Source organism: Electrophorus electricus, chromosome 5, assembly GCF_013358815.1.
Source record: "Electrophorus electricus isolate fEleEle1 chromosome 5, fEleEle1.pri, whole genome shotgun sequence".
Taxonomy (NCBI): Eukaryota; Metazoa; Chordata; class Actinopteri; order Gymnotiformes; family Gymnotidae; genus Electrophorus; species Electrophorus electricus.
This window is the reverse complement of record NC_049539.1, coordinates 17,483,889-17,496,690: the sequence shown is the minus strand read 5'-3', so window position 1 is coordinate 17,496,690 and position 12,802 is coordinate 17,483,889. Positions and strand designations below refer to the sequence as shown.

At 38.5% G+C, this 12,802-nt stretch overlaps 1 protein-coding gene across 1 annotated transcript in view; it reads right to left on the bottom strand.

Moving 5' to 3' along the window:
- LOC113584763 (NACHT, LRR and PYD domains-containing protein 12-like) overlaps positions 1–12,513 on the bottom strand; it is a 14,802-nt gene extending 2,289 nt beyond the window's left edge. The window contains exons 1-7 of the mRNA XM_035526522.1: positions 12,503–12,513; positions 10,748–11,025; positions 9,818–9,876; positions 7,981–8,008; positions 4,842–6,624; positions 3,560–3,733; positions 2,567–2,740 (exon numbers count right to left, since the gene is read on the bottom strand). Of these exons, the coding sequence (XP_035382415.1) occupies positions 2,567–2,740; positions 3,560–3,733; positions 4,842–6,624; positions 7,981–8,008; positions 9,818–9,876; positions 10,748–11,024 (2,495 nt within the window). The 5' untranslated portion in view covers position 11,025; positions 12,503–12,513. The remainder of the gene's footprint in view (positions 1–2,566; positions 2,741–3,559; positions 3,734–4,841; positions 6,625–7,980; positions 8,009–9,817; positions 9,877–10,747; positions 11,026–12,502) is intronic.
- Between the last annotated feature and the right edge of the window lie 289 nt (positions 12,514–12,802).

Genomic DNA, 12,802 nt, shown 5'->3' with positions numbered 1-12,802 from the left:
AAAGGTTTGGCGTTCCCGAGCCAGCAATTCCCTCCAGCTTCTTATACATGCCATCTCAGGTAATCCAAGCCACCTCATTATCCAGAATGACTTGAGGGCAAAGCAAGAGAGTAGCAGAGTGTGTAAGAAGAGTAGCACAGACCTCCACAGAGACCTTCCCCTCCTCCAAAATCACCATTTCTACCCTCCTGCCCAGAAGAGACTTCCATCCAGCTACAATCCACAAGATAAACGCAGAGATTTCCCGTGGATGTGCTCTGTTGGCTAATGTGCACCTGACACACCACTCCAGCCTCAGCATTCACAGCCTTCATGACCATGTCCACTTGCACAAGGACACTGTGAGCATCTCTGCCAGCTGCCCAGCAAGCCATCCACAGTAAAGTACACCTGCCATCAACACCCACCCCCAAAACACAGCCCAAACAGCAGACCTACGCCTCTGTAGTACAAACTCCACCCTCCACAAACACTACAGAGATGGAGAGATCACACAGATGCTCAACCTCATATGTAACAGACTGCTGAGCTAAGATCACAATTCATTAATGAATAAATAAATAAATAGATAAATAAATAAATATCACTGTTTATAGGTTAGTCATGACACCATGTTAATATGTATGTTTACATACATGAATTGTACATGTGTGTACATATAATATCAACATAATCCTTCACTTTTACAGGTTTATCTCACTTTGAATCTGTTTGGATTTGTGTTTTTCCTTTCATACTTCATTTAAATAATGAACCAATTATCTGTCTCTCTATGGAATAGTTGAGGCATAAAATTATCCCTGTCTGGGTACAAAAGTATAAAGACTGAATTCACAAATAACACAAAAGATAAAGACATAAATCTCCAGGGAACCTCACCATCCTGTAAACTACAAGGAAATCCTCATCTCTGTTGTTAAGCTCCCTGACATTAAAGGAGGGAGAGATTCAGGTGGAATCACTATCTGGTAGAAATCAGAACTGTCAAAATTCATAATTTCTCTGAAATTAGAAAAATCACTGAAATACAGTCAGATCCAGCCAAATTATATCACTTCAAAAACAAAACTACATCACCTGGAACAAATAAACTCAAGCACAAAGCAAAATGCAGTGTTAACTGGCCAAGAAGCGCCAAAGTGACTGATATTAAACACAGAACCACATTGACAAAATCCAGACTAAGTGAACACAGCCTGGCTGTCCAGCCATTATAAGACATCAGTGCAACAAAGACACTGTAGAGACAGAGCTGCCCTTTCTCACTGAATGTGAAACATTCAACCAAATACATCAAATTTACTTTACTAGATTTGAGACGATCCACCCCAACTTTAAGTATTTATCGAACACTGACAAACTGCCTGTCCTGTTGGGCGAAAAGAAAGAAAGCATCGCTTTATCTGGGTGACATATTTACCTGCCATAACATGAGAAATAGTTAGTAGCCCACCCAAACATAAACATGTACACATTGTCTCTCTCACACACACACACACACACACACACACACACACACACACACACACACACACACTATATTGCCGTTTAGAAACACCTTTATGTACTTATCTAGTTATTTTTTCCCCATTCTTATAATTGTTATTTATTTTCACTTCTTCCAGTTATTATTTCATACTAAATTCAGTTCTTTTCAAGTTCTTTATTATAACTGAATTCTTACTTTCCTCAATTGCAAAGGTTGTTGTTTTTTGTAATACTGCTTATATATAGTCAATACTGTTACTGCATATGGTCATGCCAGTAAAGCTGAATAGATAGATAGATAGATAGATAGATAGATAGATAGATAGATAGATAGATAGATAGATAGATAGATAGATAGATAGATAGATAGATAGATAGATAGATAGATAGATAGATAGATAGATAGATAGCGAGAGAGAGAGAGAGAGAGAGAGAGAAAGAATATCTTGGGGTAAAGAATTTATATTTCTGAAAAATCTGTTTTCTCTCTCACACACATACTGTTCCCACTCATCACACACACACACACACACACACACACACACACACACACACACACACACACACACACAGAAATAGGTTTCTCTGTCTCGCTCATGTACAATATTAAAGACATGACTCATTTTGTCATGTTAGCTGGTGTAAGTGTTCTTCAGGTCAGTGTGTTAGGAAGGATGAAGTGTTCTTGTTGAGAGAGAACCCTTGTAAGTGATACAAGAGTACCCTTTGGTGTAGTGAGTTGATTCTGAGGTGTGTATGAAGTGTTTTGATAGTTTTAGTGCATTAACCAACCCACCCTAACACATTTACAGCCAAAGACATTTAGAACATCTTACTGTCCAGCAGAGCTACATACAGTAGGACCAATGATACAGGGAGTCCTGTCACACATACATGAGGAACAGATGATTATGGCCTTCAGTAGGTAGGAAACACACAAACATACAAACACACACACACACACACACTCTCCATAATAATGCTAAAGTTCCTGCTCCACTGTGTATGAGAGCAGGTTGTATTTGAGAACACACAGTTTAGTATCAGATCAGATCAAGGACAGGAGATTTGAACATACCTGAGTGTGTCCAGTCTGCAGTGGGGATCTTCCAGTCTAGCAGAGAGCAGCTTCACTCCTGACTCTCCTGGGTGGTTGTATGTCAGATCCAGTTCTTTCAGGTGGGAAGGGTTTGAACTCAGAGCTGAAGCCAGAGAAGAACAGCCTTCCTCTGTGACAAAACAACCAGACAGTCTGCAGAAAAGACACACACACAATTTATATATATATATATACACACATGTATGTGCCCTGTCTCTCTGTTATGGCTACTCTGCTGTGTCCTGTCACTCTGTTACTTACCAACAATTACTGGACATACCTACACACACAGAGCACCAACATACATTCAAAGAGGACAATTTAGAATATCAAATCAACCTAATTTCCATGTTTATGGACTGTGAGAAGAAACCAGTGACCATGAGGGAAACCCACACAGATAGGGACTGGAACCCAAGTGTTGAGAGAAACATGGAAACTCCACTCAGATAGGGGCTTAAACCCAAGACCCAAGTGCAGACAGAAACTTCACTGAGGTAGGGACTCAAACTCAAGACCCTAATGCTGAGAGGCAAATTAACTTACCACCAAGCTACTTAACTAACTGCATAACAACAACAACATAACAATATAACAATAATAATGATGATAAGATCATAATAATTCTAATAATGTTAATAATAATAATAATTCGTATTATTATTATTTTTGTTGTTGTTGTTACTATTATTATTAATATTCTTAATTTTATTTATTTATTTATTTATTTGTTACTATTAGTTGTGAAAAATCTGATCATGCAGTAAAATGTAACTCTTTGTGGCCATAGTGTGGTCATTTAATGAAATGCAGCTAGTTTCACCAGAAATGTGTCATTTGGCTCTTATTTTAACTCTGTTAATATTGCACTACAAGGCAGTTTTGTAATTTATTTAAAGAAGAGGACAATCATATTTGATAAATGGTGCACCAAAATGGTTCCATTCGAGAATGAATTAACAGAAAGCTTACCTGAGAATCTCCAGTTTACAGTGTGGACTCTTCAGGCCAGCACAGAGGTGTTTCACTCCTGAATCCTGCAAGTTATTATTATTCATCTCTAGTTCTCTCAGTGTGGAGTTTTCTGTTTGTAGAACTGATGCGAGAGATTTGCAAGACTCTTCGGTGAGACCACAGCCAGATAATCTACAAAGCAATACATACAGTACAAAATGCAGTTCAATCAGAGGATCTACAGACAACACAAAAGGAGTTTGATAATGAAAAGATATTGCTAATTGTGTGTGTGTGTGTGTGTGTGTGTGTGTGTGTGTGTGTGTGTGTGTGTGTGTGTGTGTGCGCACGCACAAAATATGAGACAGTTCATAATGAAATCCATGTGTTTCTCTCAAACTAGACTTTGTATTATTCTATTACCACTTGATGGAACAGCTATGATGATGGCTGTTTTTTGTTTTTGAAATTCCTTCACGTGAACAATACTTTACTGTACTGTCTTTACTGTACTGTCCTATTGTTTATTCATTTTCTGCAACTGCATACAATTCTGATATCAACCATGTCTACAAGTCACAGGAGACTACTTGACCATTCAAAACTTGCTGATGCAGACAACTAACCAAAGCTAAGTGTTTACCAGCTATCTAGTATTTGTGTTTCACATTGACTTCAGTCATTTGTTGCTTGTGTTGAGCACAGCATGTTTATCTACTCTTCCTCCGTCATTAGTGATAAACGTATCTGTGAGAAGTGTAGATTAATCATTAGTGATAAATGTATCTGTGAGAAGTGTAGATTATGCACCAACGCCGCCTAGCAGGCCAGCCGGTGGGCCCAAACTAGTATACTCAAATAAATTACTTGATAACATCGAATATTCTTAAAGTTCAGTACATTTATCAACATAACATTTATTAGGATTAATACAAGTACCTGCATACCGATTTTCTGAGTGTTTGCCAGAGAAACCAGTGGGACATTTGAATGACAGAATGACAGTCATGTGTTGCATTCCAACTGGTAAGAAGATATTGCAGTAATTCTGGAATGCACTGGTCTGCTCTTAAGATAAAGTCTTTAATGTTCTTTAATATTGTTGCTGTCAGAAAAGCCATTCCCAAATGTTCACCATTCAAAGTATACTTACAGTACAACCTTTTACCACTGGAAATGAAAACTATTGTTCAGTTTGCTCTGACTGAGAAATACATTCACATAATTTGATTAGTTACAGAAGGAGCTTCTGCAATAAAATATTTTCAAAATTAAAATTATTAATCCAAAATATACTTACAGAGCTCGTCTGGTGTTTTTCAACAGTGGAAGTAGTTCCCTCAGTCCTTTATCTGATGGCTTGAATTTCTTCAGCTCAAATTTCTCTTGAATCTCCTCTAACATCAGCAGCACAAACGCCACAGCTGAAGACTGTGCAGATGAGAGTGTCTGTGTTGAGAGGTCTCCTGAGTTCAGCAAGTTCTGTATTTCACTTGTCAGAGAGTTGTCTTTCAGTTCACTCAAGCAGTGGAATAGATTGATAATCTTTTCAAAGGATTTTGTTCTCTTGATGGTTTTCTTGATGTAGTTCACAGTCTTTTCTAAACGCTCTTCTTTGATGTCCAGTTCTGGGTGTAGACTCTTCAGGAGCCTCTGATTGGACTCCAGTGAGAGACCGAGGAGGAAACGGAGGAAAAGGTCCAGGTGTCCATTTTCACTACTCATGGCTTTATCTACTGCTGTCTTGAGCAGATCATGCAGTCTGTGTTTTAACTTCCATTTCAATTTCTCCATTGGGGTTTTAAGGAGTGGGTTGCCTTCACCCCTGAATGTTAGGAACACAAATACAGCAGCAAGAAACTCCTGGAAGCTTAAATGCACAAAGCTGTAGATCTTCCCCTCCTGTTTAAAAATTTGTGTACAGATTCCAGAGTACACTAAAGCCTCACAGACATCAATACCACATTCTTCCAGATCTTTCTCATAGAACAGAAGTTGTCCTTTTTGCAGCTGAAGAAAGGCTAACTTTCCAAGCTTCACAATATCCAGCACCTTTGCTCTTTTTGTCTCAGATGAAACTGCATTGTCAGTGCTTTGCTTTGTGTTGTATTTCTTAGTCTTTTGACCTGTGAAAAACAGCAGGAAATGTAGATACATTTCTGTCAGAGTTGTTGGAGCATTTTTTAAGGCCACACCTTCCTTCAGCATTTTCTGAAACACGGTAGCTAAGATCCTGCAGACGATGGGTATGTGACACAAGATATGAAGGTTTCTTGTAGTCTTAATATGTGAGAGAATTGTGCTGGCTTGATCTTCATCTCTGATTCTTTTCCTGAAGTACTCCTCCTTCTGTGGGTCATTAAATCCACGGATTTCTGTAACAGGGTTAAAGTATTGATCATTTATCTTACTGACTGCTGCAGGTCGTGAAGTGATCCAGAGGAGAGCAGAAGGAAGCAGTTCTCCATTTATGAGGTTTGTTATTAGTTTATCAAGAGTTGTCTTCTCATTCACATTAGATATCTTCTTTTGATCTAGATCTTGAGGAATTCTACTTTCATCCAATCCATCCAGTATGAAAAGCAACCTATGTTTTTCATTCAATATCTCCTTTTCTTCTCCAGAACAGAGTTCTTGATGGAAGTAAAGTATAAGTTCTGATAGGCTGTACTTTTCATCCTTGATCAAGTTCAGCTCTCGTAATGGTAGGTACAGTAGGAAATCTAAGTCCTGGTTGGATTTTTCTTCAGCCCAGTCAAGAATGAACTTGTGTACAGAGACTGTTTTTCCCACTCCAGCTATACCAACTGTCAGGACTTTAGTTCCACACTTGTTTTCAGTAGACTGCACTTTGAAGAGGTCACTGAGTATGACTGGTGTTTCTTCTTGTTTGGGGTCCAATTCCTCCACCTGTCTCACTTCATGCTTTGTGTTCACTCCTCCTGTGCATCCTTTGATCATGTAAACTTCAGTGTAAGTGTCTTTTATAGGCACACGATCACATTCTAGAGGAGCCTCTTCATACAACTTCTCAAATTTTTCCTTATATTTTATTTTCATTCTCCTACTGAGATCACTTTTTCCTACAGCTGTTTAAAAAATGGGAAGAAAAAAGTTATGTGCATGATTCTTATAATTTGTGCATATGGAAAGTGTCTGTTTTAGTGTAATTTCAAAATGTTAACTTTATATCATGTTCTCTCTCCATTTTGTTTTACTAGGGTAGAGTAGAATAACTATCAGTAGTAGTACCAAATAAGGCAACATCAAAAAGATCCCAAATGATAGTCAAAGTCTTTAGCATTGCTCAAAGAGGTAGAATTGTCTGTAATGGAGCCAAGATGGATATTAGTTCTTAGTTTCTGCAACTTTGCTTTGTCTTATCTCTTTGGATTATCTCTCAGTTCTACTTCCATTACTTCATAATCAGTGTGTGTGCAGTGCTTTACTTGTGCACTAACTGTTTAGCTCTCTTCATAGTACAGAGACCACTGTGATTAAAGTAGTTAGTGACCTGTTGTGGCTCTTTACCTGTATTGTTGTATTCTCAGTGCAGCATTTGATACTGAAGATTGTAACATTTTACTAGATAGGCTCAAAAATGCTGTTGTGATTAGGGGACTAGCCCTTTCCTGGTGTAGATCTAACTGATCTTTGCTCATGTAAATCACATTTCTAGGACATTCTTTCCACCTCAGGAACATTGCAAAGATTAGAAATATGTTATCATTACATGATGCAAAAAACTTAGTCCATGTGTTTCTCATTTCCAGATTGGACTATTTACTATCTGGTTGTACTACTAAGCGCATAAACAAGCTCCAGTTAGTTCACAATGCAGCAGCCAGAGTTCTTACTAGAACTATAAAGTTTGATCATACTACTCCTATCTTAGCTACACTGCACAGGCTACCAGTAGAATTTTGTATTAATTATAAAATACTTCTAATGATCTACAAAGCAATGAAAAGCCCTACACTACCGTAGTGAACTCTTGGTCTGTTATAATCTGTTATGTCTGCTTAGATTAAAAGATACAGACTATTTATAGGAAAATAAGGAAATCTATCATAGGGCCCAGAGCCTTTTCCTATAAAACTCCCACTCTATGGAATAACCTTCCTGTATATGTTTGAGAGTATTGTATATTCAGACATTTTAACTACTTCCCATCCCATCTCTTATCATTCTAGTTTGTTGACTGAGAGCAGTGGAGTACTGATGTTCCAGGGATGTTCCTCATGTCTGTGTTTCCTTCTAGCTCCTTTTAGCTTTGCTGCCATAGTTAGAATATACCATCTTTGCACATTATATACCCTTATTTTACACACTTTACTATTTGATCAGGCCTAATAATCCACCCTCTCTTTATGCCGAGGTACATCTACATCCTCCCTGACCCATTAACATATTGCTCCTTCCACTTCCACCCCAGCAACTTACTTCTCCATCCTGGTTTGCTTCACCCTGAACAACGAGAAGCTCTAGACTGACTGGGCAACTGTTCCTAGGTCACTCCTGTGGCAGATTGATTTTGTACTCTAGACTCGATCTTGTAGAACCCATATTAGGTCTTTTAGTACCAGACTAGGACTTCATGAGAACCAAGGATATTGCTTCTGTTGCTTACTTGAGCATGTCGTTTCAAGTTGTAATATATATTCATGCCTAAAGGTGTGTCTGGATTGAATTTACCTGCTGGACTCTTAACAGTCAACTCTTCACATTTGTCTTCACCTGTGAGTAAAGACATCAGAGTAAAGAGCAGAAAATATAAAACCTACTTTATTAACAGTGAGTAAGTCCTTTGTGCAATTTTTGGTTGACTGCTATGTTTAAAAAGACACTGAACATTTCTTAATTGGCATTTTGTAATTTATACACTGTGTTAAAAACACATTGTTCATCATTATTGGACTACATCTGTGATTTGTCCATGTTTAAACTGAGATTGACATCACTGTTCTCACTGTTGTTAAAGAACATTTGTTATTCAAATCTTTGTTTGCAATGTTTATATACCAGATGATTTTGAGTTTTGCCATATTCTACTTTGTAATTTAATTGAGATCACTAATAAAATAACATTAGGTCTTTTGAATATATGAAATAAATATGTAAACTGTAAATGAAAGAGAATACAAAGTGAAATTTATCCAGATATTCTACATAGTGGCATTTGGCTTTGATTCTACAGAGAGAATGGTATCTCTTTCTGGTCAGGGGTGTGGTGTCCTCACCCAGCAAACTGTTCAAGTGCAACATTGTATTATTTTCTAACAGAGGGAAGTGTATCTCTCTGGTCAGAAGTGTGGTGTCCTCACCCAGCTAACTGTTCAAGTGCAACATTATATTCTTCTCTAACAGAGGGAAGTGTATCTCTCTCTGGTCAGGAGTGTGGTGTCCCCATTTCATCCTCAGAGACACTGGAGTTGCTCAGTCTTTTCTTTTAGAGGGGGTGTTACATCTGCCTGACCAAACAGCTACAGGATAGCCAGTGTTGATGAGGGTGTCATCATGGACTTTACAGAGGTGCCTTTACTCCTCTCTTCTAATGTGTAACTGACAGTTGTGGTGGGTGTGTGTGGGTTTGGGTTTAGGTTGTTTTAGTAGATAAGTGGTACTAGATTGTGATAACGCTGCAGACCAAAGGAGTTCCCAATGTAAAATACAGGAGTTTTAGGATAATGTGGTTGCTGATACAGTGTTGATTTAATGGGACAGCTGAGTCTTGTTGTTTTAGGATAATGTGGTAGCTGATACAGTGTTTATTCAATGGGGCAGCTAAGCTTTGGTGTTTTAGGATAATGTGGTAGCTGATACAGTGTTTATTCAATGGGACAGCTAAGTCTTGGTGTTTTAGGATAATGGGTAGCTGATATAGTGTTTATTAGATGGAACAGCTAAGCTTTGGTGTTTTAGGATAATGGGTAGCTGATGCCCTTTCTAAGGTTTATGTTACACCACTCTCTTACTTCTGTTTATTTTCTTCATCTAGGTATCCTAGACATTCTTATAGGTGGCTTAAATGTTGCCTTTCTTATTAATAAAGCATGTAATTATTGTTCAGCCTTACATCAGATTTATATTGCATTCTTGAAATGAGCTGCCCATAAAAATACAGACAAGTCAGTGTGAAGGTGTCTGAGATGTCATTTTGATGTCTGAAACTGATTTAGTCTGAGCTGTGTTTAGTCTTTACACCCTATTACTGTAAAGTTTATAGTGTCCAGTGAAGAAATTAACAGGGCCTTGAAACACTTTTCCATGTAGAACAGGTGCACTGACAGCTCCTTCAGTTTGAGCTGTGATATTCTGGCATGGTGCAGTTTGACCTCCCACAACTGATTCTGGTCAAAACATCACACAGCACAGAATCCATGATCACACACTGCATTACAACATGGTAGTTTGGCTGCACCTTTGAGAACAGGAAGACCCTCCAGTACATAATCAAACCCACAGGGTCACGGGCTCAATGCTTCCACACTGGAAGCTCTCTACAAAACCTGCAGCATTACACAAAGCCATGAACATCCACAGAGGCTTGCGCCACAACAGCCACAGTTTTTTCTCTCCTCTGCCAATTAGCAAGTGCTTCACTGCCCCATACACCCACAAAACCAGACTGAAGAACAGTTTATACCCCAGTGCTGTCAGACTGAAGAATAGTTTCTACCCCAGTACTGTTCCACTGAAGAACAGTTTCTATGCTTTGTGCCCTTTTCACATTGAGAATAAAGACCTCAGCACACAGCGCAATAAAGACACTTGACCTCAGCACACAGGGCAATAAAGACACCTGACCTCAGCACACAGAGCAATACAGACACCTTACCTCAGCACACAGGGCAATAAAGACACCTTACCTCAGCACACAGGGCAATAAAGACTCTTGACCTCAGCACACAGGGCAATAAAGACTCTTGACCTCAGCACACAGGGTAATAAAGACTTTTGACCTCAGCACACAGGGTAATAAAGACTCTTGACCTCAGCACACAGGGCAATAAAGACTCTTGACCTCAGCACTCACGTCTCCCTCCCTCCCTGCCCATGTCACTGGCTGTGCTGTGTGTATAAATTAACTAAGCATTGTTTTCCACTACATTCTTTGTCTATTGAGTCCACTAACAAAACAAAACCAAATGCTATGAGCATATAAAATCCTGAAATAGTGAGTATAAATAGTGAACATGATTTCACCTGCTTTGTTCTCACTGTGTTTGATTTGCAGGGTCTCAGCCAGTTGGTTTTGGTTCATCTTCTTCAGGATGATCAGTGTGATCTCCACAGCTCCATCTGGGCCATATTTCTGCACCATCTTGTCCACAGTGTCCAGTCTGTTAGATTTCTCCAGCTGAGATTTTGGAATAGAGGGGAAACCTTCCAGACCATTTTTCAGATACCACTGGAATGTCTCCAGGTTTTCTGACTCCAGTTCATTTAGACTGAAGAGAATATGTTCTTTAATGTTGGCCATCCTGCATCATGAAGGACAACAGACTCCAGTTTACAGAAGGATCACAAACATGTTCAATGGTATATGTTCACAGTGCAACAATAGACAGAGGAGTGAAAGTGAGTGTGTTGGGTGAAGTGTGCTGTGTGAGTGATGCAGAGAGGAGTGAAAATTAGTGTGTTGGGTAAAGTGTGCTGTGTGCATGGAGACAGGAATGAATATGAGTGTGTTGGGTAAAGTGAATGTGGTAAAATATTTCTTTTGATAATCTAATTGGCATGATCTAAGGTTGTCTGAGATCAATAATAAAACAATCTAATTTGACACCCACTCTCTGCTGTGAGTACTGAGCCTCTGGTTTCTGTGTCTTCTCCTGTAATGATTTAAGCATTGTAAAAATGCTGCAAGACATGTTGGTCTTTGTGTATGTTGTGAGCTCGCAGGAGTTTAAATTTGGCTCAGCACAACAATTAAAAATTTATGTTGCCAAGATCAAAGGTTATGGGTGGATCAACTGTAATGGTAAAGTATTCCACACTCATTTGAAAATAGGACTAAGTATATTATGTGAATAGTATGCACTGCCATTTCAAGTACATAGTGCATAGTACCCAATTTTAGACATAGCCTCATAGACTTTCTGGCTACCAAAATTAGTGAAGTTTTTGGTGAAATAGATATAAACTGAATTCAGCTCATTCTTTTCTTGTCCCTTACATTTCATAACATAATAACAGAAGTGATTTATGCAGCAATTATTCTTCATGTATTCTGAAAAAATGTTTAATTTTTGCATGAGATGTGGCAAAAACTAAGAGGACAATACAAAAAAATGTTGATTTTGGTTATCTGATTAGTATTGCATTTGGTTATCTGATTATCATGGTTTGAATAGCTGTCAGATAGCTGGCTAACTGTTCTAGGATAACTGCAGTAAAATTACACTGTAATCGATTAAAGGTTTTCTCATGGTCCGGTCTAATGAACATATTGAAAAACGCATTAAGTGGAGCTCCAGGTCTGAGCATTTATTCATTGGGCAGAGAATCATGAGCATTAAAGGATATATGTTAAGTTAGCTAGCTAAGCTTGTAAACTTAATGGGTTTTAGTCTAGCATGTAGATAAAGGTGTAGCACATAACCTCAGTCCAGAGTGATGTGCCTTAGACTTGCATGGAGGCCTTGAAACCACCTTCATCAGAGCCTCTGCTCTGCACTTACAGACCCCAAAAGGTCTTTGACCTTAAGATACCCCAGATACGTTATTCATCTTTTTGCTTTCAAAGACAGTCTTGCACCTCTCTGCACCTGCTATGGAGAGCTTCAAAGCCTCAGAGAGCTTCAAAATTTTAATTAGATCACAGATCGCCTCACGAAAATACAGAATAACTGTTAGCTTTTCCTTTACCCCAAAACATTTTATTACTTCACAACCCTCAAAATAGATATTACAGAATCCATTTTTGTTATATATAAGATAAATGTATGTTCAAATTACCTCAGTTGATAATGGCTGATGCCCAAGAATTAGTGCATGAGTTTGTAACACGTCCAATTGTCTGTAATGAGGAAAATAATGTGATCTACAGTTTCCTTTGCATCTTTTCTGACACATCCTCTGTGGTTGCAACTGGTTTTAACTGGATCTGTCTAGTGGTTTATCTCAGACTTCCTTTCTTTGTGTGCAAGCAATGAAGAGAAACTCAGTCTAACCACTTATTTTGTCACACTCTTGTAAGTCTTGCTTCTCTGTCATGAAAGCATAGTAGAAAACATGAAATGACATTAGCGACATGGT